At 34.1% G+C, this 26,925-nt stretch overlaps 4 protein-coding genes across 6 annotated transcripts; 2 read left to right on the top strand and 2 right to left on the bottom strand.

Moving 5' to 3' along the window:
• The first annotated feature begins 1,194 nt into the window (after nucleotides 1-1,194).
• LOC11438671 (2-oxoglutarate-dependent dioxygenase 11) lies at nucleotides 1,195-7,239 on the top strand. Its single transcript, XM_003629121.4, has 4 exons — nucleotides 1,195-1,640; nucleotides 2,471-2,718; nucleotides 3,477-3,804; nucleotides 6,801-7,239. Exons 1-4 carry the CDS (start codon nucleotides 1,389-1,391, stop codon nucleotides 7,035-7,037), a joined length of 1,065 nt encoding a protein of 354 aa, XP_003629169.1. The 5' UTR covers nucleotides 1,195-1,388; the 3' UTR covers nucleotides 7,038-7,239.
• Nucleotides 7,240-10,400: 3,161 nt separating this feature from the next.
• Nucleotides 10,401-13,257, top strand: LOC11443553 (protein SRG1). Of its 2 annotated transcripts, none has more exons than XM_024772365.2 (4): nucleotides 10,401-10,801; nucleotides 10,909-11,156; nucleotides 11,283-11,610; nucleotides 12,816-13,257. In XM_024772365.2, the coding sequence occupies exons 1-4, from the start codon at nucleotides 10,550-10,552 to the stop codon at nucleotides 13,071-13,073; spliced, it is 1,086 nt and encodes a 361-aa protein (XP_024628133.1). In that variant the 5' UTR covers nucleotides 10,401-10,549; the 3' UTR covers nucleotides 13,074-13,257. The 2 variants fall into 2 exon arrangements, with proteins under 2 accessions (XP_024628133.1, XP_003629167.1); XM_003629119.4 differs by having other exon boundaries at nucleotides 10,402-10,801; nucleotides 12,837-13,257.
• Nucleotides 13,258-14,375: 1,118 nt separating this feature from the next.
• LOC11442734 (probable acyl-activating enzyme 2) lies at nucleotides 14,376-18,500 on the bottom strand. 2 transcript variants are annotated; one of them, XM_013590879.3, is made up of 2 exons: nucleotides 17,145-17,923; nucleotides 14,376-17,041 (listed from the first exon to the last, which is right to left on the bottom strand). In XM_013590879.3, the coding sequence occupies exon 2, from the start codon at nucleotides 17,009-17,011 to the stop codon at nucleotides 15,542-15,544; it is 1,470 nt and encodes a 489-aa protein (XP_013446333.1). In that variant the 5' UTR covers nucleotides 17,012-17,041; nucleotides 17,145-17,923; the 3' UTR covers nucleotides 14,376-15,541. The 2 variants fall into 2 exon arrangements, with proteins under 2 accessions (XP_013446333.1, XP_003629166.2); XM_003629118.4 differs by lacking the exon at nucleotides 17,145-17,923 and adding an exon at nucleotides 18,049-18,500 and having other exon boundaries at nucleotides 15,238-17,041.
• Nucleotides 18,501-19,083: 583 nt separating this feature from the next.
• On the bottom strand, nucleotides 19,084-24,528 carry LOC11442733 (isocitrate dehydrogenase [NAD] regulatory subunit 1, mitochondrial). The gene is made up of 4 exons (XM_003629116.4): nucleotides 23,839-24,528; nucleotides 22,346-22,585; nucleotides 21,066-21,144; nucleotides 19,084-19,605 (listed from the first exon to the last, which is right to left on the bottom strand). The coding sequence occupies exons 1-4, from the start codon at nucleotides 24,358-24,360 to the stop codon at nucleotides 19,331-19,333; spliced, it is 1,116 nt and encodes a 371-aa protein (XP_003629164.1). The 5' UTR covers nucleotides 24,361-24,528; the 3' UTR covers nucleotides 19,084-19,330.
• Between the last annotated feature and the right edge of the window lie 2,397 nt (nucleotides 24,529-26,925).

Here is a 26,925-nt window from a genome sequence, read left to right as displayed (position 1 = left end):
TCATAGTGATGTGCACATCAAAAGACTGAATGGTTGCCAAAAAAAAGCTTCAAAAATTCACTATCTTAGTTGAAGAGAAGATATTCTTCCATAGTCACAAGACCAAATCAAAATGTTTGGTTACACACACATAAAAAGATTTTACTTAAAATATTCAATCATCTTTTTTATCAGTTTTCTCCTTATTATTAAAAAAATATTTCTTTATGTGTGTGTGACCAAACACTATTTCTTTGATCATGTGACCATATTAGAATTTCTTGTTGAAGAGTTATATATTAAAGAAAATGTTAACAAGTGTTTCAAACACTATTTCGTGATGCTCTTCTTCCTTCAGAATCAGATTTTCATGTTCCAATCATTGACATTGCCAACCTCACTTCTCCATCTACAGCACAACATGAGCTTCATAAACTCCAATCTGCACTTCATTCATGTGGCTTCATAAGCAAGAACTCAACAAACAGATCGATCTAAAATGAACCAAACCCCTCTTCGCGACGGAGGTGAAAGCAGTCTTCAACAATAGAACGACGGCAAGGCCGCCGGACTAACCAGCACCACGAGGGCGTGTTGATGGTGCGGACGTGAGGTCCCAAAGCACCACCATGAACCTGAAGGCTACATCTTTTGGGAAATGTTTGGATTCAAGGGATAAGGAAGGCTGTTATTGTATCTGTTTTGTCGCAAGAGAGAAAGAGAGAGTATTTTTTTCCTATTGTTAGCTTATCTTTTTCAAAAGCGGGGAGATTCAATTAATCAACATTAGATAAAATTTGTGTTGAATTTTTTTAATAATGTTTCTGTCCATATCCCAACATATAAAAAAATAATATGGTTTATAAGAAAACTTAACATTTGTTAATTTTAATCACATATTATTTTTAAAAAATTGTGACTTTTTTTTTTATTTGAAAAATTGTGACTTTTATAATATTATATAATGATAAAAAGTAATCAATGTTTATTTTCTTCAAAAATTTTCCGCAGTTTTTTATTATTAAATTTTGTCAAAGTATCTTAGTCGTATCTTATCTTAAATTTTAAAAAATTCGTGTATCCACATATCTGAATCGTATTATACCCACATACTCGTATCATATCGTAACCGAACTCGTATCTACAACCAACTTCATAATTTAAGACTTAGCGCGTGGGTTTTCATCACAAGTGAGACTCACGGGCTTTTAAAACAACACTTAAAAGGATTGGTATATGGATTGGGTAGATAAGATGAGGGTAAGATATAATGTGAAATTTCCAATGGACCACATATGAATTGATGAGTATCTGCATTCAAACACGTGGGTTTTTGTCTAGTTTGATTATTATTATTGCTTCTTCTTTTGACTTGTTTAGTGATTTCATCACAAATAACAATAACAAAAATGGAGGTGTCGGCAGAGGTAAAGATAGTTGGTAATAAATCAGTTCAAGAGTTGGCATTGAATTCTGAAAATCTTCCACCAAATAATTATATCTATAATGAAGGTGGTGTTGGATTTCGTGATGCTCTTCTTCCTTCAGAATCAGATTTTCAAGTTCCAATCATTGACATTGCCAACCTCACTTTACCATCTACAGCACAACATGAGCTTCTTAAACTTCAATCTGCACTTCATTCATGTGGCTTCTTTCTGGTCTAATTTTTATTATTATTTATTTATTTGTACCAGCAGCAAACATTTATTTACACATACTTTTATTTTAATTATGTATTCCTCCTTAACATTCAAGCATCAATTTAGAATTTCATAAATCAAACAAAATTAGAAAAACAAATTGAAAATAACTACTCCCTCTCACTCAAAATATTCTTATTAAGGATCTTTAAGGAAATGATTAATTGTATTGATTTCAATTATAAAATTATTATTATTTACTAAAATATCATTATTAATTGTAGTTAGTGAAGTAATTAAGTTGGATGAAACATAAAAAAGCAACTTTTTATATATGAAAATTATCAATTGTTTTTATTTTTTTGAATCATTAACTAGTGCCCTAAAGGCACTTGTTAGCAAGGCCAATAAAGATATAATAGTGAAAAATAACAAATGATAGCTGCATGGTATTCTAAAGTGACAATTATTCTGAAACATGAAAAAAATAGTAAAGAAACGATTATTTTAAGACGGAGTAATAAAGTTTTTAAAATCAACTATTATATTTTAATTGACATTATTTTTGTACAATAATTTAATAGATCTTGCTAACCAGTGCCCTCAAAGCATTGCTTAAGGATTCTACAAATAGAAATTTTATCTTCGAAATATAAGATGTTACTTTTGATCAAACAGTGATTACACAACTTTCTTTAAGAACATTTGCTTGTTTTGGATGCTTAACCAATGTCCTTAGAACACTGGTTAACATTCTCCTAATTTAATACATCGTCTCTCTTTCTATCGCATCACTAATATACCGTATCATGCACTATTTTTTCACTCAACTGTTTTCCGCTATTCAGGTGATAAACCATGGGATGACAAGCTCGTTTCTTGACAAAGTGAGGGAAGTTTCAAAGCAATTTTTTGAACTTCCAAAGGAAGAAAAGCAAAAATATGCAAGGGAACCAAACAATGTTGAAGGATATGGTAATGATACAATATATTCAGAAAATCAAAGGCTTGATTGGTGTGACAGATTATTTTTGAAGGTACATCCTGAAGATCAAAGGAATTTCAAATTTTGGCCCCTAAATCCCATTGATTTCAGGTATAAATTCTTATCACCACTAAGTTCTTAACTTTTTTTTTTTTGGTACAAGAAGTAACTAATACTTTATTAGCTTTACATTTTGCTGTAGGGAATATTTTTATACTTGAAGTATAAACTATTTACATTTAAATGTATTTTCGATCTCTGCAGAGCATAACCTTGTGGTATATAGTTCAAATCTCATAGGAGATGTTGTAAAATGATTATCACTTTAATTAACAAAAAAATTCCTTCCAAACTCACTTGTATTGATTGGGTGATGTTGGTTTAGGTTTCTTGAAGTGTGCTCATTCTCAAGTTTGATTCTTTCTGGTATTAATTTTGATGGAATAGTTTAGCTTATTAAAAAATAAGGTCATGTTAACCAGCGTCTCTGAGGCATTAGTTAAGTAGTTAAAAATGAAAAGAAAAATAAAGTCAGCATTAAAAGCAACACTATTTTAAGTTTCAAAAAGTAAAAAAATACACAATTTCCGAGAAAACATTTTCTTTTATAATTCCTTAACTAGTGTCTCCTAGCTCCGGAAGCACTGTTTAACATTTTCCTAAAAAATAATATTTTTCCCCTTTTTTTTAATGATGTACTATTTTTTGTTTTTAGCCTCAGTAAAAAAAATAGTCTTTATAAATATACAACTTTTTTTGTAAATCATAACAATGACCTTTTTTTGTTTTTTGAGGGGATAACTATGACACAATTATTTGCTCTATCAATATGTAAATGAAGAATCGTGTTGGCGGATATGTCAATGCAGGAATACCATACAACAATATACCGAATGTGTCTGGCAGTTATATGAAGAAATTTTCAGGGCCATGGCGAAGTTACTGAACTTGGAAGAGGATTGTTTCCTAAAGGAATGTGGAGAGAGGGGTACAATGTCTATGAGAACCAATTACTACCCTCCATGTCCTATGGCTGATCATGCTCTGGGGCTGAAGCCACATTCTGATTCATCATCTATAACTTTTTTGCTGCAAGATAATAAGGTAGAAGGCCTCCAAGTTCTCAAAGACAACCAGTGGTTTAAAGTTCCAATAATCCATGATGCTATTGTGATTAATGTTGGTGATCTAATGGAGGTAGGTAATGACTTTCATTGTTGAAATTATGTTTTGATGGAGTTAAGATCCTCTTCATCATTTGCCAAATGGAGAGGATCTTACTTGTTTTGAAGTACTATTCCCTTCTTTAAAATAAATAAAAATAAAGTCAAACATTATATGTCTAGTTAAACATTTGAACATACATCAATTTTTTTTGACTTTTTTTTCTTCTTATATTTAAAATTCAAACCGGATACATCAACTTTGTTTGAATGTTTATATTGCTTTTGTACTAATAATAAAATAATTGCTCAATATAATGTCAACCACGTCGTTGATTTAAAAATTAAGAGAAAGACTAATTATTTGAAACTGATAGAAATTAGTAAAATTAATTACGATAAGTATAAGATATTGATATGATCAGATCGACGTCTGGTGTAGTGAGCTTGTTTTTCTTGAGTGCTTGTAACTGCTGGAGGTGGTGTACTTGTAGACACTGTAACGCTCAAGTCAATATTTTGAGTTGGGGGGATTGAAATCAATCGTACCTTGAGGAGACTCTTTAAGTCTCCTTGTACAGGGAGGTGCAGGTTGCCAATATTTCGACGTGTGTTGCCATTGTTCGGTGATTATGGATGACAGGCTCTGTAATTGTAAAGTGTTACAGATTGGCATTGATGGAGGAAGTTATGAATCATTGTGTTGAATCGTTGCCCCAAATTTCTGCGAGCACCCCCTCGTGGAGAGGGGGTGTGAGAATGGTTATGTGTCTAATGCAGAATTAAGCCTGTTTATTGGACCTTGGACTGTGAGCATATGTTTTTCAACCATCCAGAACAATAGCCCCACAAGTTGTCATTCTTGGATTAAATAGTGATGACTTCGAGGCGTTGGATGTTCCATGCTAAGGAAAAGATCATGCCCGTGGGAAGCTTTAAGTTGTAACCAAATATGAGGAGTCATTAGTTCACATGGAAGAAAGTTATATGCACGTAATGAACTTATGGTACACAAGAAACCTTGAGCATTTAAGGATGCGTGAGAGCGTAATGCTTGTATGACGATTGTATTTTGTATGAAAACCTGACGTTAGTGATGGATAAATTGCAATTTGCAAGGTGCTTTGAGGATATGTTGCTTAGAGAGGATTTGTAATTCATAAAGAACTTCGCTGGTGGAGGGACTCTTAGTCTATGAAGGACTTGTTAGTTTGGGAGAAACTTTGCTCGCGGGGAGCTAATGAAATTACTTTGAGAATGGTGCTCACGAAAATCTTTCTTTTTTGTTTGTCAACTTATCATGTTCATATGATAGAATGAGGGGGCGATATCCTTGCAAGTGACTTGGTCATCGATCAAACTCGACATTAAATGCAAGTATTTCAAAGATGAGATTGAGCGGACATGACATTTGGTTAGTGGATGCCATGTGTAAATGCTAGTAATGTACTTGAGTACATAGACACATTACCCATAAGTGAATTTTTAGCGTTGGTTTTCAAGGGAATGCCTCACATGTTGGATTGATCCCAATGTTTGGGTATCTAATGGATCCCTCCTTGAACCGTTAGAATGGTCAAATGTCATGATCTTGATTGTTGCTTTGTTTTGAGAGTGCAATATCTCTATGTGAACGGTTACACTGAATGAATGAATTTGGGTGTTCAAACATTTTAGAGGGAGGTATAAAAGGTTTTGGTAGTTCTTCCATCTTTCAAACTTCTTATCAACAGGTTGGTACTCTACTGCATTGATTTGTTTCTTTCTTGTTCTTATGCCATAAGTTCGTAACTATTTAGGCATAATTTAGAATCGTCGGTAGTGGTTATTAACCGCCCCTTTTTGGTTATTGTTTCCACCATGGGTTGTGTTTCTGAATGGGTAAATAAACTTAGTTTTTACTGTTTCTTAGGTTTTTTTCGCTTTTGTCGATGTTAGGCGGTGGTTTGTATTTTAGAGTTGAACCAGGTGCCACCGTAAGAGGTGGTCACCATCATAACCATTCATATTTCTTGGAGGTTTGTGTTTCTTAATGGGTAAATAAACTTAGTTTTTACTGTTTCTTAGGTTTTCTTCGCTTTTGTCGATGTTAGGCGGTTGTTTGTATTTTAGAGTTGAACCAGGTGCCACCGTATGAGGTGGTCACCGTCATAACCAGTTGAGTTTGATTGCAAAAAAGTAAAAGGTTTAGATGGGCGAATTTAGCGGTGGTTAGCATTCCTTGAATTCCCTCTATTTCCTTGTTGGATTTAAGACAAGTATATATCAGTTATAAAACAAGGGTTCTATTTAAGTTATGAGTTTGTGGGATTGTTACGCCCCTCCAGGTGTCAAGTTGCACCTATTTATCAGAGTATGGTTATACACACTATAAGGGTATAGGATTGTCAATCCTACAGGTCCATACACTTTCATAAGGTTGTTATAGTGGGAACTTACTCTCTCAGATGTAATTGAAACATAACAGAAATGATATTTCTAAATTTTCATATAAAGCTCCACCTCAGTTTATGAATTTTAGAAGTACACCACATACCATCTCTTACCTTAATAGTTCTACATACAGACAGCCCCAAGTCTATCTTACAAAGGGAAAAGAATAAAGCGTATAATGCAACGTTTGGAAAAGTTAACCAAAAATATATTTTGTAAGCCCCATAAATATCTTTATATATTGTTATAGATTTATAATTTAAATAGTATTATAAAATGACAAAATAATAAAATAATTTAAATGAAGGAATGAAATTTAATAGAAAATATCCAACCCAAAAGAGTGTATTTTTTTTATGCAAAATGCTAACAAGTGTCTCGAAACATTGTTTAAGTAATCAAAGGTGATAAGTTTTGCATAGAAAGATGAGTATTCGTTACTTTTACATATTTTTACGTGTGTTTTCAAAGAAATATTTCTTTTTATAGGTTGTTTATATAATGTCCTTAGAACATTTGTTAGTAACATCTTTTTTTTATATATTTTATAGATATAGAGGATTGACACAACCTGTTGAAATTGAATGTAATACACAGATAATGAGCAATGGGATTTTTCAGAGTCCAATACACAGAGCAGTGGTAAATGAAGAAAAGGCAAGGCTCTCAGTAGCTATGTTATGCCGCCCAGATTCGGAGAAAGAGATTCAACCGATTGACAAACTAGTGAACGAGTCAAGGCCATTATCATACAGACCAGTAAAAGATTATTGTACAAAATATCTCCAGTACTACCAACAAGGAAAAAGGCCAATTGATGCTTTCAAACTCTAATCAAATGCTTCTTGAAAGTTTCTGAGATGGAAGAGAATGAAAACGAAATAAAATGTGTGTTGTGAATGTTCTAAGCTTTAATCTATGAATTTGGTGCTTGCAAGAGGAATGGTATTGTACGTATTACGCTATCTGGTTAGGTAATTTTTCTATTCTTGATACTAGACAAGTTTTTGTGATAAACCGATTAGGGTTTCACTTCCACGAGTTTTACTAAAAATAGCATGAGTCATATTAGATGGACCCTAAAATGTAAGTTTGTATCAAAACAATAAAAACTTCTTTAGTCTATGGAGTTAATGACACGCTAAATCTAATTAATTAGGAACGAGAAGAAGAAAAAAAATTGAACCATATGGTGACATCCTATATTTAGAGGTGCAATCAAGAAGAATATAGCATGTCACCTGCCCTACTTGGCCTCCCTTATCATCCTAACTCATTTGCCTAATAAAAGGGTTATTTTGGTCGAGAGAGTAACTATGTAGTTTAATCTAACTTATAGAGTTAAATGAGAAAAGTGTGTATGAATAAAAAAAAAACTCTTTGCTTCTTTCTTGTAAATTTATGAGTACCGTTGATAAGTGTGGTTGGAATATTATTTAAAGAATACATTAAATCAAATTTTATCTTAAAAATATAAGTTGTTACTTTGTTACTGTAATAATAATTACACCACTTTCTTTCAAAAAAAAATTACACCACTTTATTATTTAGTACTTTTTGTTAAAAAAAAGTTTTTTTAATTAGCATTTCTCTAAATTTATTACCTGAATTCATATTGCTCACGTAGATTTTTGACAACAAATTTCAATATATATAGGTGTGTCTATAAATATCCAAGGATATTCAACACACTTGTAAAATTACATTTAATTTTTTATTCGAGGACCTAAGTCTTGGCATCAATCAAACACTGTTTTCCTTTCATGAGAAAACTATGTATGATGTAGTGTAACAACAGAAACACTTGGCCAAATAACACAACAAACTGTAACATCAAAAGAGCTGTCGACCAAAAACAGAGATAGAAATAATTACAACTCTCATAATGGTGAAGGGAAGGGAGTTGCTGTTGGCACCCTCTTATCTTGCTAAGTACCCTCTTATCTTGTAATAAAAACTACCATTGATATTTAAAGATCAACTAAATCATTTTGTCTAACAAATGTGAAAGTGAGCTTATTGTGGGATAATGTATTACAACGTTGCTCTTGGGGATGCAAAAAAACTTCTATTTTTTATTAAAAAAATTATTCAATGCGGGAACGGGGATGAGGCGGGGATACCCGAACCCGTCGGGCACTAAAAGAAATATGACATATTGCCAGGGGTTTTAAAACCCCTAAGAAATTTGTCAGGGCCTAAGCCAAGGAAAACCCCTGGTATATTGATTTTGGGAATTCGGGGACCACTAACCATTTGACAGGGGTGAGGCCCTCACAAATGTACACACGCCCTGGTATGGTTTGCCCGCGAAAATCAAAATTCAAACCGCCTGCCATGTTTCAGAAATTGCAGCAAAAAGCCACGACATATCCGACGGACTGCCCCTCTGACGCGTGATTCAGCAGAGAATCTCTGCTATTGTCATTAGGTTGTCAAGTCAACCTGCACAACAGCTGTTGCAGGAGGCGTGACAGGGGTAAAACCCCTCGTTTATTGCATGAAGTCGTGGCTTTTTACTGACCTTTTTGCACCTAGCCCTAGCTAGGATTTGACTTGGTCTGCGAGCGGCTACCCGTCGATGGAGCCCTCGTTTTTTTCCTGGCCTATATATATACAATCAGGTCCGTTTCTTCATTGCAAGTGTCTCAAACTTAGAAGAAAAAAAAAATTACTCCTCCATTTCTATACACTCTACTCTTCAACATCAACACATTTCTCTAACTTTGGTAATTAAAACTCTCTTAACTTATTAATTTTTGTGTTTATGTTTTTTTTTTAAATTTTGCTAATTTTAAAAACTGTTTCTAAAATAAAAATACTTCATAAAAAATAAATACTAAAAAGGTTTATTGTTGGAAAACATTTTATTTAAATAGTGTATTGAAATCTGTTTTTCTAAAAGTATGTTAAAATCTGTTATTATATTTTATCAAATTATAAAATAAAACAATATAATATAATAATGTATATTGTTTAAAAATAGTATAGTACAAGAAAGTTGTTTATTTAAATTAAAACTATGTTACAATTATTTTAGTTAAATTAAAATCTGTTTTTTTATAAAATAAAAAAAAATCGATTTTTTAATTAATTAAAATAATTTTATAATATTTAATTAATTAAATAAATATTCGGTTTTATAAATAAAACTTTTTTTAAAAAAAAAATAATATACACTTGGCCAGGGGTTAAACCCCTCACTAGTCCCTGGTTTTTTGCGAATCAAATTTGCCATTCTATCAGTTAGTGCGTCAGCGTGTTAGTTAGTCATTCAATGTGTCAGTTGCAGAAAAAAGTGAGGGATTTTGCCAGCGGTTATAACAGGGAAAAAGTTAGGCCATATACCAGGGGTTGAGCCCCTCGTTTTTGTCCCAGGGGTGTAACCCCTGACAAAATGTTTGCGACGAGCGCTTTTGCCAGTACTTCCGCCCTTGGCAAATTCCCTCACAAACGTCCCTTTTCCCAGGGATTCTGTCATTTTCTCAAGGATTTTGCCCCTAGCAAAAGGTGATGTTTCTTGTAGTGGGGGACGGGGATGGGATTCAATTTCTCATCCTTGTTGGGTATGGATATAGGGTAAAGGGTAAGTATATGAGAATCGGGTATGAGAACGGGGAAGGTAAAATCCGTCCCCACCCCGCTCCATTGCCATGCTTAGCCACGCCATGCCTTACTTGTCACCAAAAAAAAATGTCAGCTTAGTTTTTTTTGTAGAGTTAACGGTATAATATAATTTCCAAGACCAAAGTGGCTAACCAATTTTTGAGTCGGAGGCTTTTTTGTGTATTTTCCTAAGTTAGGGTCTTAGGGACAAGTCTCATGGTTAGGCGTACATCAAGAGACCAAATAGTTGTTTGCCCAAAAAAAAGACTTTATATTAACGGAAATGTCATTTGTTTAGATTTTCAAAGATGGAATTTTATATTGAAAATAACGTATTTAACACATTAAAACTTTAAAAAGAATTTTTTTATAATAAAGACTTATCAATTATTTTTTTCTCCCGAGTCATCAATAAGTGTTTCTTTTAAGAAGGTAAAATAATCCACCAAAATCAACACAAAAAGAATCTAATACGAGACTTCGAGATGAGTAAACTTTAATGTCTCAAGCCAACGTCACAATGAATCTCAAATGCTTTTAAGACATATTTTAGCATGATTCTTATAGTTATCTTACACTGTAGATAAGATAAGTGTAAGATATATGTCAAATATTCAATGGACCACATAAGATGAGCATCTGCATTCAAACGTGCAACACACCGGTTTTTGTCTAGTTTGATTATTATTGCTTCTTCTTATTACTTGTTTAGTAATTTCATCATAATAACAATAACAAAAATGGAAGTGTCGGCAGAGGTAGAGATAGTTGGTAATAAATCAGTTCAAGAGTTGGCATTGAATTTTGAAAATCTTCCACCAAATAATTATATATACAATGAAGGTGGTGTTGGATTTCGTGATGCTCTTCTTCCTTCAGAATCAGATTTTCATGTTCCAATTATTGACATTGCCAACCTCACTTCTCCATCTACATCACAACATGAGCTTCATAAACTCCAATCTGCACTTCATTCATGTGGCTTCTTTCTGGTCTCATTTTCATTATTATTTATTTATTTATTTATACATACTTTTATTTTAGTTATGTATTCCTCCGTAAGCTCCAAAATTATTCGCAACTGTTTTCCGCTATTCAGGTGATAAACCATGGGATGACAAGCTCGTTTCTTGACAAAGTGAGTGAAGTTTCAAAGCAATTTTTTGAACTTCCAAAGGAAGAAAAGCAAAAATATGAAAGGGAGCAAATCAATATTGAAGGATATGGAAATGATACAATATATTCAGAAAATCAAATGCTTGATTGGTGTGACAGATTATTTTTGAAGGTACATCCTGAAGATCAAAGGAATTTCAAACTTTGGCCCCAAAACCCCATTGATTTCAGGTATAAATTCTTATCGTCACTAAGTTCTCAATAACACTTAATATTATTTTACATGGCATGAAGTAGCAATTATTTGCTCTATTAATATGTAAATGAAGAATCATGTCGGCGGATATGTGAATGCAGGAATACTATACAGCAATATACCGAATGTGTCTGGCAGTTATATGAAGTAATTTTAAGGGTCATGGCGAAGACACTGAACTTGGAAGAGGATTGTTTCCTAAAGGAATGTGGAGAGAGAGGTACAATGTCTATGAGAACCAATTACTACCCTCCATGTCCTATGGCTGATCATGCTCTGGGGCTGAAGCCACATTCTGATTCATCATCTATAACTTTTTTGCTGCAAGATAAAAAGGTAGAAGGCCTCCAAGTTCTCAAAGATAACCGGTGGTTTAAGGTTCCAATAATCCATGATGCTCTTGTGATTAATGTTGGTGATCAAATGGAGGTAGGTAATAACTTTCGTTGTTAAATTTATGTTTTGGTATATTGGTGAGCAAATTTGCACATGACAGAAAAACTCTTGATATAAATAAGTAGAGTCAAACAAAGTTTATATGGTTGGTTAAACATTTGAAATTTTGAACCAGATACATCAATGTTATTTGACTTTTTCTTGCTTATATTTAAAAATCTAAACTAAATACATCAATTTTGTTTGACTCTTTGTATTGTTTTGTATTGATATTAATTAAATAAGTGCTCCATATTATGTCAACCACGTTGTTTATTAAAAAATTAAAAGAAAGATTGATTATTTGAAATTGACAGAAATGACTAAAATTAATTACAATAAGTATAAGATACTTATATGATCAAAGAGCTTGTTGTTCTTGAGTGCTTGGGGTGGTGTAACCGCAAACACTCTAATACCCAAGTTAGTATTTTGAGCTAGAAAGGGGGTTTAAGGGACAGAAATCAATCGGTATTTTGACGTATGTTGTTGTTCCTCGACTGTAAAGTGTTACTAGTTTGCAATGATGGAGGCAATTATGAATCATTGTTTTGAATCGTTGCTCCAAATAGTTGCGAGCCCCACCCCCCTCCATGGACAGGGGTTATGTGTACAATGCCAAATTAAGCCTGCTTATTAGGCCTTGGATTACGAGCATATGTTTTTGGGCAGTCAAGAACAGTTGCCCCCAAGTCGTTATTCTTGGACTAAAGAGTGATGACTTCAAGCAGTTTTATGTTAGGGAAAAGATCATGCTCGTGGGAAGCTTTAAGTTGTACCTGACTTTGATGAGTCTTTAGTTCGCAAGGAACTAAGTTATATGCTCATAATGAGCTCATGCTTCACAAGAAACCTTGAGTATTTAAGGATGCGTGAGAACTTATTGCTCGTATTACACTTGTAGTTTATGTGAAAACTTGAAGTTTGTGATGCATAAGTTGTAGTTTGCTATGAGTTTGAGGATGTGTTGCTCGGAGAGGATATCCTGCTAGCATGAAAGTGCTAAGTTAGTCAAGCCTTAAAGTGGAATGAATAATGATATGAGCAACCTCTTCGGAAGCCACTGCTCTTGTTTCATAAAAAATACAATAAAATTAATAAGTGTCTTTGGAGCATTGTTTAAATAATCAAAATTGATAAATTTTGCATAGAAATATGAGTATTTATTACTTTTACATATTTTTACTTATGTTTTCAAGGAAATTGAATGCAATACACAGATAATGAGCAATGGGATTTTTCAGAGTCCAATACACAGAGTAGTGGTAAATGCAGAAAGGGAAAGGCTCTCAGTTGCTATGTTTTGCCGCCCAAATTCAGAGAAAGAGATTCAACCGATTGACAAACTAGTGAACGAGTCAAGGCCAGTATTATACAAACCAGTAAAAGATTATGCTAAGATATTTCTCGAGTACTACCAACAAGGAAAAAGGCCAATTGATGCTTTCAAAATCTAATCAAAATGCTTCCAGGAAGTCTGTGAGATGAAAGAGAATGAAAACGAAATAAAATGTGTGTTGTGAATATTCTAAGCTTTAATTTAAGAATTTGGTGCTTGCAAGAGAAATGGTATTGTAGTATTATTCTATCTGATTAGACAATTTTTCTATTCTTGATATACAAGACAAGTTTTTGTGATAATCGAATTAGGGCTTCGCTTTCACAAGTTTTACAAAAATAGCTTTTGTGATAACCGGATTAGGGTTTCACATTCAAAAGTAATTTTACTAAAAATAGCATGAGTCATATTAGATGGACCCTAAAACAATAAAAACTTCTTTAGTCTATGGAGTAAATGACACGCTAACTCTAATTAATTAGGAATGAGAAGAAAAAAAAAATGTGAACCATATGGTGACATCCTATATTTAGAGGTGCAATCAAGAAGAATATAGCATGTCACCTGCCCTACTTGGCCTCCCTTATCATCCTAACTCATTTGCCTAATAAAAGGGTTATTTTGGTCGAGAGAGTAAATATGTAGATTAATCTAACTTATAGAGTTAAATGAGAAAAGTGTGTATGAATAAAAAAACTCTTTGCTTCTTTCTTGTAAATTTATGAGTACAGTTGATAAGTGTGGTTGGAATATTGTTTAAAGAATACATTAAATCAAATTTTATCTTAAAAATATAAGTTGTTACTTTGTTACTGTAATAATAATTACACCACTTTCTTTCAAAAAAAATTACACCACTTTATTATTTAGTACTTTTTGTTAAAAAAAAGTTTTTTTAATTAGCATTTCTCTAAATTTATTACCTGAATTCATATTGCTCCCGTAGATTTTTGACAACAAATTTCAATATATATAGGTTTGTCTATAAATATCCAAGGATATTCAACACACTTGTAAAATTACATATAATTTTTTATTCGAGGACCTAAGTCTTGGCATCAATCAAACACTGTTTTCCTTTCATGAGAAAACTATGTATGATGTAGTGTAACAACAGAAACACTTGGCCAAATAACACAACAAACTGTAACATCAAAAGAGCTGTCGACCAAAAACAGAGATAGATATAATTACAACTCTCATCATAATGGTGAAGGGAAGGGAGTTGCTGTTGGCAACCTCTTATCTTGCTAAGTACCCTATACCAACATTTTAATTCATTTTCCCTGACTTTTTACAGAAATATATTTATAAGTACCCTGTTTTATGTCAAAGATTGATTTATATTTGTAGTATTAAAAGTTCCAAAAGTTAACTTTCAATGAAGTATTAAAACTAGGAAAAAGATAGGTAGACATCATTTTTCATACACTTCTTATATACACCCCCATGTATTAGGAGTATTTGAGTAATTTTACATCATATCATCACCCTTTTTCATCTCTTCTTTCAATGTTTTTGCCACGTGTCACAAATGTGTGTGGATGTAAAAAGTTATATGCCACCTAAGGTGGTTCATGTATAAGAGCTCTAAAACTATTCGAAGTTAACTTTTGGAAGGTCAAAACATGACATACACCTCCCCTTTTCCTCTCTTAGCCTTTTTGATATTTTCATGAAGTTCTTTTTTCCTCTTCTCAACACCCTATTCCGGTCTTCCTCCTTCTCCGTCCTCCGTGTTGCTCCTCCCATCTCTTTGGCAAAGAGAGCGTGTAAATTTATGGAATCTCTGTGTATTCAATCGGAGCATGCATAACATATTTTCATCTTGAAGGTAACTATTGTCTCAGACTACTCATCACATACACCAATACAGGAATTTGTTAGTATTTTGATTTGCTTGTGCATTCTCATTACACATGATTTATGAAATGACACTTAGCTATCATTCTCCAATTGGATAATAAAAATTCTGCAACTTTCTCTCTTGTTTGCTCATAAATATATTTTTGTGCATTGTTTACTGCAAGTATAGCAAATGATTCAAAGCAGGTACCTAGTCTAGCTTTGTCTGAGAAGTAAAAGTCAATGATTTGAATGAAAAACTAACCATAGTTTCATGCTCTCTTCACAATTAGAACAGAAAAACTCTCATAAGCACTGCATTCCAGAACCGGACCGGTCTGTTCACCCAAGAACCGATCAGTCCGCCAGTTGATTCAACCACGGTCGGTTCTTATTTTGTTAGAACTGAATTGAACGACGATTAGTTCAGGTGGTTCTTTTTTTCAAAAAAAACAAAAAATTAATACTCATTTATTACTTATTAGTCATCTAACTTGACCATGATACAACTGAATGAACCAACTGACCCATGATCTAAGAGTCTCACTGATTCGACCTTTGCTCCAGTTTTTAAAACATTGCTTAAACCTAGAGGTGACATAGTTTTTAAAACATTGCTTAAAACAACTGAACAAACTGTGATGTCAAGTAAACTTTTAGTTTCTTTTTAGGTGCATAGAGGTGAAATAGTTATGGATGGATTCATGTGAGTTTTCCATTCATCATTCACCTATATTCATGCTATTCCCTAAACTTACTTGAGCAATCAACAACAGCTTTTTCACAATTCAAGGGGCTGGATATACATATACTTCCCAAAGCCTTGGCTTTCTCCCTTAAAATATACTTTTGTATCTTACCTGTTGAAGTCTTTGGCATATCTAGAAAAATGACTGTTTTAGGAGCCATGTAGTGAGGCAAACGTTCCCTACAAAAGGCGATTATTTCTTGAGCATTTTGATCAAACCCCTCTTTCAGCTTCAAAAAAGCACAAGGAGTTTGACCCCAATGATCATCTGGCCGGGCAACTACTGCGGCCTCAAGAACTGCCGGATGACTATACAAAACAGTTTCTACCTCGACCGAGCTAATGTTTTCTCCCCCAGATACTATTATATCCTTCAATCTATCCTTAACTTCTATGTAACCATCAGAGTGTTTCACAGCTAGATCCCCGCTATGAAACCAACCGTCTTTGAAAGCTTCTTCTGTTGCTTTCAAATCTCTAAAATATCCACTCATCACTGTATTCCCTCTAAACATTATCTCGCCAACCGTTTTTCCGTCAGCTAGAACACTTTCCATAGTTGCAGAATCTTTAACATCAATTTCCTCCAGTGCCACATGCGGCACACCTTGCCTAGCTTTCATCTTTGATCTTTCTTCAGGAGGCAATGTGTCCCACTCAGGTCTCCACGCACAAAAACTCCCCGGACCGTACGTTTCTGTCAAGCCATAGAGGTGAGAAATGCTAAAACCGATTTCTTCAATCTTGGAAAGAATCTGCGGCGGTGGAGGTGAACCACCTGTCATCACTAAAACCTTGTGATTGAGTGGTTTTCTATGAGTCGACGCAGAATTCAAAATCATGTTAAGCACTGTAGGAGCTCCTCCCATGTGTGTCACCTTATGCTGAATTATGTTGTCAAATATGTTCCGTGGAGAGACTTTCCTTAGACAAATATTTGTTCCAAATTGTGCTGCCACTCCCCAAGGGAGACACCAACCGTTGCAATGGAACAACGGAACATTCCAAAGATAAACAGGAAAGATGTCCATTTGAAAGAGTAAAACTGTTGCTAAAGAATTTAGATAAGCACCTCTATGGCTGTAGACAACTCCTTTAGGTCTAGATGTGGTTCCTGAGGTGTAATTTATACTTATAGGATCCCATTCACTTTGCGGTTTTACAATATTGAAACCATTATCACCAACTTCCATTAGCTTCTCATACTCGTAGGTCGTTGACGTAATGCGGATCGGAGATGAGAAATCGGAATCATTTACTAAGACTATAATTGGCAATTTTGTTCCTCTTTCGCGAAGCAAGTCCAATGCTCCTTGAGCAATCTCAAGTAGTTGGTGGTCTGCAAAAAGGATCTTCGCTTGTGAATGCTCGAGCAGGACTGAAACCATAGCTGCGTCTAAACGCGAATTAAGGGTACAAAGAATGGCTCCAGCCATTGGTACAGCAAAATGCAGCTCATACATTGCAGGGACATTTGGTGCTAGTGTGGCAACCTGTTTGAAAACAACATGCAATAGCATCAGTGAAACATCTATGCTAAGTGCAGGAGAAAACTAAACTACATTCGGTAATCTAAGTAACAGAATCTCTTGCAACCTTAGAATGTAATTGTAGCAGACCCAAGAAGCTATCCCTTCACCAAAAGTTCATAAGAAATATTTTCTGTTTCGTACATTTGTTTTTCTGTTACTGGAATCTGAAATTTAAACTCCAAATAGTAGCTCAAATTAAAATCCCACATCCACTTTACATTATGGAACATTTCTTTCTTCTCTGCAAAATTGGTAAATTACAATACATGGAAACTGTATGTTGTGACAACAAATTAACCTCTCTTCCATAGGGTTAAAAGTGCAGCACATTTTATAGAAACATCCTATAATCCTAATTACAGCACATGTACTACGATTTGGATTTCCGGCTGTTACAGAAGGATGTTCTAACAGATCTTGACCGTCCGATCTCAAATCGATGGCTGAGATTGTTTTTAATTACCTTTACTAATTTATAATCGGAATTGTCCGATCTCAAATCAACGGGCAAGATCCCCTATTGCGTCAAACTGTGTGAACCTAATACTGCAAGAAATCCGGGTCCCATGGACGGATCATATAATAAGTTTACATTCCCAAAACTTTAAAACACACTGATGTCCTGTTTGGATTAAAGGTTAATCATGCGATGAACGCTTATAGTTTAAACGTTTATCATAAAGTGTTAGTGTATAAGCTATTTTTATAATAAAAGATAAAATAAAGTCAAACTATTTTTATGTAAGCGCTATAAGGTGTTAATAATAAGCTATTATAGGGAGAGCTTATGGTAACAAGTTGAAAACATACATGCAAACACATCATAAATTATTTCTATAAGCTCTCTCAAACAGTTCACAAGTGCTTATACAGTAGATAAACTCAAAAAAGTCGATTCAAAAACACCGCAAATCCGAAACATTGCTAAAGTAAAATTAAAATAGAGACATGCATGTAGCAAAGCTCACCACATCTCCACGGGAAATCCCTAACTGGGTAAGAGAAGAAGCAAGTTTGAGACAACGTTGATGAGTTTGACCCCAATTATACTTCAAAGAACCATAAACAAGTGATGTTCTGTCTCTACAAACCTTTGCTGCTCTCTCCAAGAAGTTGATAGGTGACAAAGGAACAGAATTTGCATGGCAATGAACTAGCCCTTGCATTGATTCCCATGATCCTCGATCAGGGTCCTTAGAAAAGTTTGAGAATTTACGTGAGAAGGTGTGGTGAGTTGATCTGAAGTGGGTTAGAGAACGAGTCCAAAGCATGATCTTGAAGATGTTGTTCATGGTGAGAGGGTAAGTAAACACACACACACACAGTTAGTTTTTCAATGTGAGAGAGTTTCAACTGAGAAGAGTTTATTATTTTAACACTGAAGTGGGGTACAATTCAGACAATGACATGTATGTTTTGTTTCTCCTAGAAGTCAAATCAAAGAATACTGGTATTTTGTGCAACTAATGATAACGTTAACTATGATGAAGTGTGGATAAGGTCATTGACATTCAATTTATTCTGGTACTTTTTTTTTGGCACATCTATTGTAGTACTTTTATATAGTAAGTAATTAAAGAATTAAAATAATAATCTGTCAAAAGAAAAGAATTAAAGTAATATTAATATGATCATCTGCATGACGATGATAAGTACGGATATTAAACTAAGTATGGCAAATAACTGATATACAATGCATGGTAAATTGTTTTTTTTCAAATGTTGAGGTGTGGCTGATTGTAATGAGATTATCTCTCATTAAAACTTTCTCATTATTATGTCGTAACGAGTTGGCTATCCCTTGTACTCTAATATTATATACAAAAATAATAATAATAATAGAGTTCTAAACTATTTAATTCATAAACTACAAAGTGTGGAAATGTACAAAGTTTATAAAATTTCCAATCCCTTATTCAAATATTAACATCTCTTTTTATTCTAATACCGAACCAGTTACACAACTGAAAATTCGTCCTAAGCAGAACTTCAAGAAATAGATGGGTCATAACAATTAATCAATAATAATAAGTAGAAAATCAAATGTTTCGATAGAAGTGAGAACCACTTGTCACTCTGAATTTTTCAGGAGAAAAAATATTACATCATTTTGTGTGTTGTTGCATAAACATTATTCAGGACAAAAGAATGCTATTTCCAATTTGATGGGTGCACAACAATGTTGATAAAATTGACTATAAAAGATTGTACGAGGCTGACTTGTATTTGAGAAATCAGCAACTAAATGAATCAATCTAAAGCATCTATTACTGCATCGACAACTTCTTGGGTGGTGCTTGTCCCTCCAAGATCCTTTGTCCGATACTTGCCCTCTAGAATGACTTTTTCAACAGCGTTTTCCAAACGGTCCGCAAATGCAGGAAACTGGAGATGCCTAAGCATCATAGCTGATGAGAGAAGAAGCGCCACTGGGTTAGCTGTCTTTTGTGCCGCTACTTTCTCATTACCAACATTTCCTGCTGAAGCACCCTGCTCAAACACAGCATGCTCAGCACCAACATTACCTGCAAAAAAGACACACATGGTTTGTGTTTGTGATTATCAGGCTATAATGTGACAACAGAGAATCATGTTTCTGAATAATATAACTTCTCCCCAGAAGCCCTAAACCCAATAACCAGCTCCAACCTACCATGAGTACTTTCACCACCACCACCATCATATTCATTTCTCACATAGCCACTAATACCTCCCTTTAAGGGTAGAAATATGTCAGTTTGTCTGACAAAGAGGAATATGGCCTAGTCTAGTTTGCCCAAGACGATCAGACATTTTATTAAGGGTCATGCTAACTTGTGCCACATGTTAAGCAATCTAAAAAGAGCAACTTTGCATTGGAAAACATAATATGTCAACTTTTAAAAAGTTGAATGCATGACTTTTGATACGTATATTTCTATAATGACTTCCTTAACATGTGCCCTTGAGGGCACAAGTTAGCATTTGCCTTTTATTAAGTAGACAGAGTTAAGGCTTTTTGGCAGTTTTAGCTAAGTAGGTCATGCACAAAATAATTTAGGTCTAACATATCGACATGGTTAAGTAAACAATAATAACTTTATATGTATATTATTGTTAGTATTATAATTTTGAAATTAGTACAATGCATTAGAAACATTTTCAATAATTAATCCATGCCGCTACCTTCACAAATTTTCGGCATATTTAAATGTCTTACTATAAAATAAAATTTAAACAGGTTATCATATTAGGTCAAATTCTTTAAAATGCCAGGTTAGACCTCAAAAAAGATTTATACAAACAAGCAAATCAGAACCTGACTTATAAACCTCAGTTTGTCCCATTTATTTTTATCTCTGTATCATGTCTCTCAGCAGGACTAGTTTTAATTATATCTTATTATAAAGAGAACCTAACCCATTGCATATTAGTCTGTAGACTTATTAAAGATAGGTTAGATAATTTATTTAAACATATTAATACGAAATAGGTCTTTAAGTACACTAACAATTTATACCAGGTTTTCGAAAAGGTTAGGGCCGACCTAAAAGAAAGCCTATGACAGACAACAGGTCAGATTTAGACCTTGAATTTTTTGAACTGTTTGGGTCCATTTGCACACATTTCACTAATATGAATACAGAAACATTTGTTTTCACTACCATCATTAATTGCATTACCTAGACAAACAGTAAACGGAGGCAGTCATCTATGATACTTCCAGATATTATTGTAGTTAATGATATTCTAGCTTGACATATCTCATATGATCAAACAGACAAATTTAATGAAGTAGTGTTTATTTGCAAAGTTTTTCGATACATAAAAGTGTTCTCCAGAACAATCATCTAGACAAGCACATAACCTATGTGCCTAGACTATTATCAAGTTTTGAACAATATTCACACATCTGATAACATGGTAAAAGTAGGCAAGGAAGTATTTAAAACATAATCAGATCAAAGCTCTAAGGTTGCAATACAGTAGTAACAAAAAACCATACCTCCTGGCATGACTCCAGTGCCTCCAGCAATGCCTGCCGCAGTATTTGCAACTAGATTTCCATACAGATTTGGGGTAACCTAGCACAGGGTAAAAGTATGCATGAATTTTAAAGCTACTTTTGTTCAACTAAAAATCAGAAACAAATTGTGAAGACCAGTGAGTTGCGACAAAATCATCTGGGCCTAAGGTTGATGACCAACCCACAGCAATGATTCTTGCTTAGACCAATAGAAAAGAAAAGAAAAATTCACTTGTCCCTTCAATATTCCACAAAGTACATCTACATCCTCCAGGATTGTTCTTTGGATGCATAAGTTAGGGGAGAAAGGGACTGAAGGTTAATGTTTAAAAACTTTGGAGTGATATAATGTTTTTAAAAATGAAAGTGAATTTATAAAGTTAAGTGGTGATTGCTCGTTTTATTCCTCTCCTTTTCAAACAGAAAGAAAGGGAAAATTCCCCTCCCTTCCCTCTAAACTTCTACATTCAAAGATACGTTAAAGGTTGAAGACTACTACACTATTCTGTATCACAAATCATAACTTTATCTATCTACACATGAACAAGGGAAATAAGTAAATATATTTCCTAGACATTCAAACCTTGTTTAACCATGTCACAAAGGGGTTTGACTTTGATCTCAACTTACGTGGTTTAAGCATGTGTAAAGGAGAATGTGGATGTCATAGTATAGAGAGTAGAAAGGATTCAGGGTAGGTCAAATGCTAGAGGCAGAGAAAGGCTAAGAAGAACTGTTGTTTGGTCCACGTTAACAATTATCAGATGCTATCGGAACATAATATTCAGACTCTCAATTTTTAAAATGCTTCTGCTGATGTTTGTGCGTAGTTTCTTTGTCATAAATTCTAACAGTTCTTAATTTCCAGGATAATGTGCTTAGGAGATAATCTTTTTTTTCCTTTTTCCCATGTTCGCAACCATTGACTGAACCAACAGTGAAAACCTATAGCAAAAAAGGAATCATGATCTATACGAGCAACTCAGCTCTTGTTTTTCTTAGTCCTGCTGTCAGCCATGACTCATTTCTAAGTTGATACTGATAGAAGTCATTAATTGTCAGTAAAAAAAAGTGTTTTCTCAAACAGTCAATGAAAAAACGGAAACGCAAAGGTGCTCATAATATTTGTGAGTAGTTTTTTTTATCACCAGTACTATAATAGTACAAAGTTAATAGCCTTGCCAAACAAAAGAGATGGTTTAATTCGTATTTACTGTACTCCATCATAGATTAAAGAAAAATGGATAAATTTTACATACCATGACATCAAACTGCTCGGGCTTTGAAACAAGCTGCATGCAACAATTGTCTACAATAATTTCGTTGTATTTAATTCCAGGATACTTTGTGGCAACCTCTCGACAAGATTCCAAGAACAAACCATCTGCAAGCTTCATTATATTTGCTTTGTGGACAGCAGTCACTTGCTTTCTGTTATTCAGGTAAGCATACTCGAACGCATATTTAGCAATACGCTCAGAACAGAACTTTGTTATCACCTACAAAAAATATCAAGTCAAACCGCAAACACAACCCAATATTGCATCAGTACAACAACAACAACAAAAAAACTAGATAGATATTCCAAAGGCAAATAAGAACCTACACAATTTGTGAGAATGTTTTCTACTTTCATTCCTTATTTTTCAAATATTTGTATATAAGTATGTCCTGAAATGGTAGACTACAACTCAATCAATAAAATAAATGAAAACAAAAAGTACTGAATTTGGTGATTGTGACTCGTTTTAATCCAAATATTACACTGGCCTTGACACCATTTCAAATTAGTTTCCAGGGTTGAATACTTAAGAACCAAGGTTTTAAATTGAAGTTATGTCACCGTCATTGATGTGAGATACTGCGTTTTGGGACTGAGCCCAACCAAACGTGCTGATTAGTGAAATGGTTACAATTGCATATGTAGAAAGGTTTTAGAGGAAGAAACGTACATGTAAGGAGAAGGCATGGCAAGACGGAGCCATTCAAGGTTAATTTAAGTTGGAACCTAAGAGGTTTGGAAAGAGAAAGAGAAATGCCTCTTCCCTCAAGAGCTTTTGCTCTGGGGTTACGGGAGCTTCTTAGTTCCTTCTGTAATACATCTATTTTCAATCAATAATATAGTTTATTGCCTACAAGATCGAAAGTCATCAAAAGCCTCTTCCCTCAAGAGATTTTGCTCTGGGGTTACGAGCAACCTCATTTATGATTGCTTCGCTTACAGTCGCAAAGACATCAAAAGCCGTGATATTGTGGCCAATATTGCAATCACAAACCTTTTTAAGAAACCACACAATTAAGAATTAAACTAATCCCTACAAGATCATTTATGAAATTTCAAATTAATATTCATTACTATACATGAATTTCCCTTGCAAACATATGTGTCTGAAGAACTCTATGGATTCGCTATTAGATTCTAAGATTAGGTCTAACTCATCCTAACAAAATCGGCTTGTAGAGTTAGAAGTAACTCTATAAACTCATTTCGGGTCTTATCTATATTCTACTCGGATTTTTCTAAATATTCTCAATCATACACCAAAAATTTCATGATTTTAATTTTGAATATTTCTTATTCCTTACTACAAACAACTTCAAAACCAAATCATAATTTAATCAAAAAGCAACAACAACAACCAAGTCTTATCCCACTAAGTGGTGTCGGCTACATGAATCAAAAGGTCTATCAAAAACCATGTATTTCTCCTCAATCAATATAAAACAAAGAAATGATAGGAATTATTTATACCTTAAGACTTTCGACGACACCGGGAACAACCTCATGTTCAAGACCAGCATACTCCCCTTCAGTATTCTCCCTAATAACTACAATATCAACGTTATCATGTCGTGTAGGTAACCCAGGAAGATTAAAACAATTAACAAGAGAAGCATAAAGATCAAGCTCTTTCCTCAACTGAACATTAAGCGAACTAACACCACCACCCATAGGAGTAACCAATCCACCTTTAAGACAAACCTTATTCTTACGGATCGATTCAAGAACTTCCGTAGGTACAGCTTTCATGTCACCATGTACGTCGAATTTCTCGAAGTAAACTGGCGCGTGCATCGCTTCCATTAGTTGCTCAACGGCGCCGGTTACGAGTGGGCCGATCCCGTCGCCGGGGATTAGGGTTACGGGACGGGGAGTTCCGTCGCCGGGACGGTGCATGTAGGTTACGCATCGCTTTGAGATAGTGAATGGTTCGGATTGGGATCGGGTTGAGAGGAGGTGTTTGAGGAGGGGTATGGATCTTCTTGTTGCCATTGGTGATGAAGGTTGGGGGGTTTTTGAGAAAAAAGGGGGGTGTGAGATTTGGTTACTGTGTTGCGATGGTTGAAGCTACCATGGAATTGGAATGGAAGAATAATTGAGAGAATAGTGAAAGGGGAAAGTCGACGGAAGCATGGGGTGTGATTGGAATGACCCGGAATTGTAGTTGTAGTGGCCAGTGAGAATTTTAGAATATTTTATTTTTTATTAATTAATTAATATTCTCCCAACCTTTCAAAAGAAGGAATAAATGGCCTCTGGGACTCCTCCATTTCACATTATAAAAACAAAGTTGGAATTGGAATAATTAAATTGGTCTTGTATAATTAATTTTTTTTACAAAAATAAACGATATTTATTCATTCAAATTGGTAGGTAATCAAAAAAAAAAATCAAATTGATAGAGTACATCGATACAATACAAATCCAAGTTCGCTAAAAACAAAAAGGATGAATCTGTGAACAAACTCATAGCATCCATGTTATTAGCATAAAACTGCAAAGTATTTATGCCTACAAATATGACTAACATGACTATATTTAAGTCTCCAAAATATTCATATCTCCGGATCTGCAACGTTGACGACACCAAAGTCGTTGTCATTGATCGGATCTGCACTTGTTCAAAACTATTCTTTCAACCTGAATTAAATAAACATCGTACTAAAACGGGAAATCAAAAACACACCGCACAAAGACGGGAAATCAAAACAAACAGAGTCGTTTAGAGACGACGAAATCACAAAAACAAACGAAAGAAAACATAAAATATGTGAAATCACTTATTCAATTAGGATAGAAGGAAAAACAACTCGGAGTCGGAGAGGTGATTTTTAGATCAAAATTGACCTTAAATCACCCCTCTAACAAGAAGAAGAAGAAGAAGAAAGGGGTGACAGCTAAGGTCTTGTACAATTCATAAACTCAATAGTTTTTTAGTTTAATTGATATATCCTTCATACAAAAAAAATAGAGTTAATTGATATACATCCAATCCAACCGGATCATGCCGCATGGATATTTATAAAGATGTTTTAGGAACTATTATATAAAAATGACATTATAAAATGATTTGATTGTATGCGTGTAAAAAAGTTTTACACTATCAAAGCATATAATTTAAATCCATAGTTTTTAGGAACGTTTGTATTCACTTTTATTAGTGTAAAACACATAAAATTGATTTTGAGATACTTTCTATATGAATATAAAGGATCACATGGGATTGGTGATGTGATTTTCACACCTTTGGTGTCCTTTGAAATACGGAGGATGCAAATACACTAAATGTCAAAGTAAGTAGAGTGTCGGTAAAAATAAAAAAGTAAGGCAGAGTGTAAGAACGATATATGAATATGATTGTATTTGGGGTGAGATCTCTATTTATAACGATTCTAAGTTTCACACGCTCTTTGTTATCGTTATCTTTATTAAGTTTCACACGCTCTATCATATATATCAAATTTTTTCCTTTTGAATTAATCTTCATTTTTCATTTTATAATTTCAAATGTATGGTGATTCGACGGTCGAACGTTGCTCCATCTCAACTTCACCCTAATAGTTGAGCTTTTTTTTGTACTATAACGAAGTAACAACTACTATCTGAAACTCACGCACAAAACTATGAAGTTCTAAGTAAGAACTTGAACGAAGGTGTCAAGTATATCACATTGGCATTTCCGTTCGATTCATGTCTTTAAGACAATTGGGCTTTTATTAGATGTTTTGAGTTGTGATGCACTCAATGAAAGATTTATCATATCGTTGCTACTTTATTTTGCTTTTATAAGCTGAAAATTAGTGACAATGTCAATTTATTTTCTTTTAGTGGTTCCCCTAATAGAGGTTTTTTTTGTCTCCTTAATTCTTTGTACAATACTTTTAAGAATAGTTTTTTAAAACCTTTTGTATTCCTAGTGAGCCCTAGCTTTCGTATAATGTCAAGGGCAAACCCATATTCACCTAACCTTAACAATGTTTTCCATTAGACGTGTTTGTGAGGGTTTTCTTTCTTTCATCACTTGTTGTTTTGACAAGTTTTTGGATTCCCTACTTTATATGAGTTCTACTTTGATTTTAATATGTATGATCTCAGACCTCAAGACTTAAGGAAGTACTTCAGTTTGTGTCTTTTACCTCTTTTGTGATATGCTTACTGAGATCTTGGTTATTCATTTTATAATGATGACATTTTATTGCACATAAGATATCCCCTAAGATGTCTAAAAATAATTGGCAACTTATGTATCTGAGGCCAATAAATTTGGGAAGGTTCCGTCCAACATCAAGTATTGAGGAGAATACGACGTTGAAAGGATCCCTCGGAGCTAATCTAAAGAAAAGAAGAAGAAATCATGTTGATATCATGTCTCTTCCTAATTAGGTGATTGGTGTTTTCGATGTTGGGATCAACACCTCAATTGTTGCGGCTAAGCTAGTTCTTCTAGCTTCTTCTGATCATGTTTCTTCCTTTGCATCTACTACACAAGCTAAGTTATTCCTTCTAGGGCAGATATCAATGTTTTAAGCGTGTGTGCTTACACTAAGATGGTATACA

The sequence above is a fragment of the Medicago truncatula genome, chromosome 8, assembly GCF_003473485.1.
Source record: "Medicago truncatula cultivar Jemalong A17 chromosome 8, MtrunA17r5.0-ANR, whole genome shotgun sequence".
NCBI lineage: Eukaryota > Viridiplantae > Streptophyta > Magnoliopsida > Fabales > Fabaceae > Medicago > Medicago truncatula.
The sequence above is the reverse complement of the archived record's forward strand: the minus strand, read 5'-3'. Positions and strand labels throughout refer to the sequence as shown.

Excerpts from the sequence above, each read along its gene's own strand:
- LOC11438671 (XM_003629121.4), top strand. The coding sequence starts at position 1,389 with ATGGAGGTGTCGGCAGAGGTAAAGATAGTTGGTAATAAATCAGTTCAA. Across the intron at positions 1,641-2,470 it reads ATTCATGTGGCTTCTTTCTG|GTGATAAACCATGGGATGAC; the intron begins GTCTAATTTTTA and ends TCCGCTATTCAG. Across the intron at positions 3,805-6,800 it reads ATGTTGGTGATCTAATGGAG|ATAATGAGCAATGGGATTTT; the intron begins GTAGGTAATGAC and ends TGTAATACACAG.
- LOC11443553 (XM_024772365.2), top strand. The coding sequence starts at position 10,550 with ATGGAAGTGTCGGCAGAGGTAGAGATAGTTGGTAATAAATCAGTTCAA. Across the intron at positions 11,157-11,282 it reads CAAAACCCCATTGATTTCAG|GAATACTATACAGCAATATA; the intron begins GTATAAATTCTT and ends ATGTGAATGCAG. Across the intron at positions 11,611-12,815 it reads ATGTTGGTGATCAAATGGAG|GAAATTGAATGCAATACACA; the intron begins GTAGGTAATAAC and ends TATGTTTTCAAG.
- LOC11442734 (XM_003629118.4), bottom strand. The coding sequence starts at position 18,372 with ATGAACAACATCTTCAAGATCATGCTTTGGACTCGTTCTCTAACCCAC. Across the intron at positions 17,042-18,048 it reads GGATTTCCCGTGGAGATGTG|GTTGCCACACTAGCACCAAA; the intron begins GTGAGCTTTGCT and ends GTTTTCAAACAG.
- LOC11442733 (XM_003629116.4), bottom strand. The coding sequence starts at position 24,360 with ATGGCAACAAGAAGATCCATACCCCTCCTCAAACACCTCCTCTCAACC. Across the intron at positions 22,586-23,838 it reads GTGTCGTCGAAAGTCTTAAG|GTGATAACAAAGTTCTGTTC; the intron begins GTATAAATAATT and ends TATTTTTTGTAG. Across the intron at positions 19,606-21,065 it reads CACTGGAGTCATGCCAGGAG|GTAATGTTGGTGCTGAGCAT; the intron begins GTATGGTTTTTT and ends TCTTTTTTGCAG.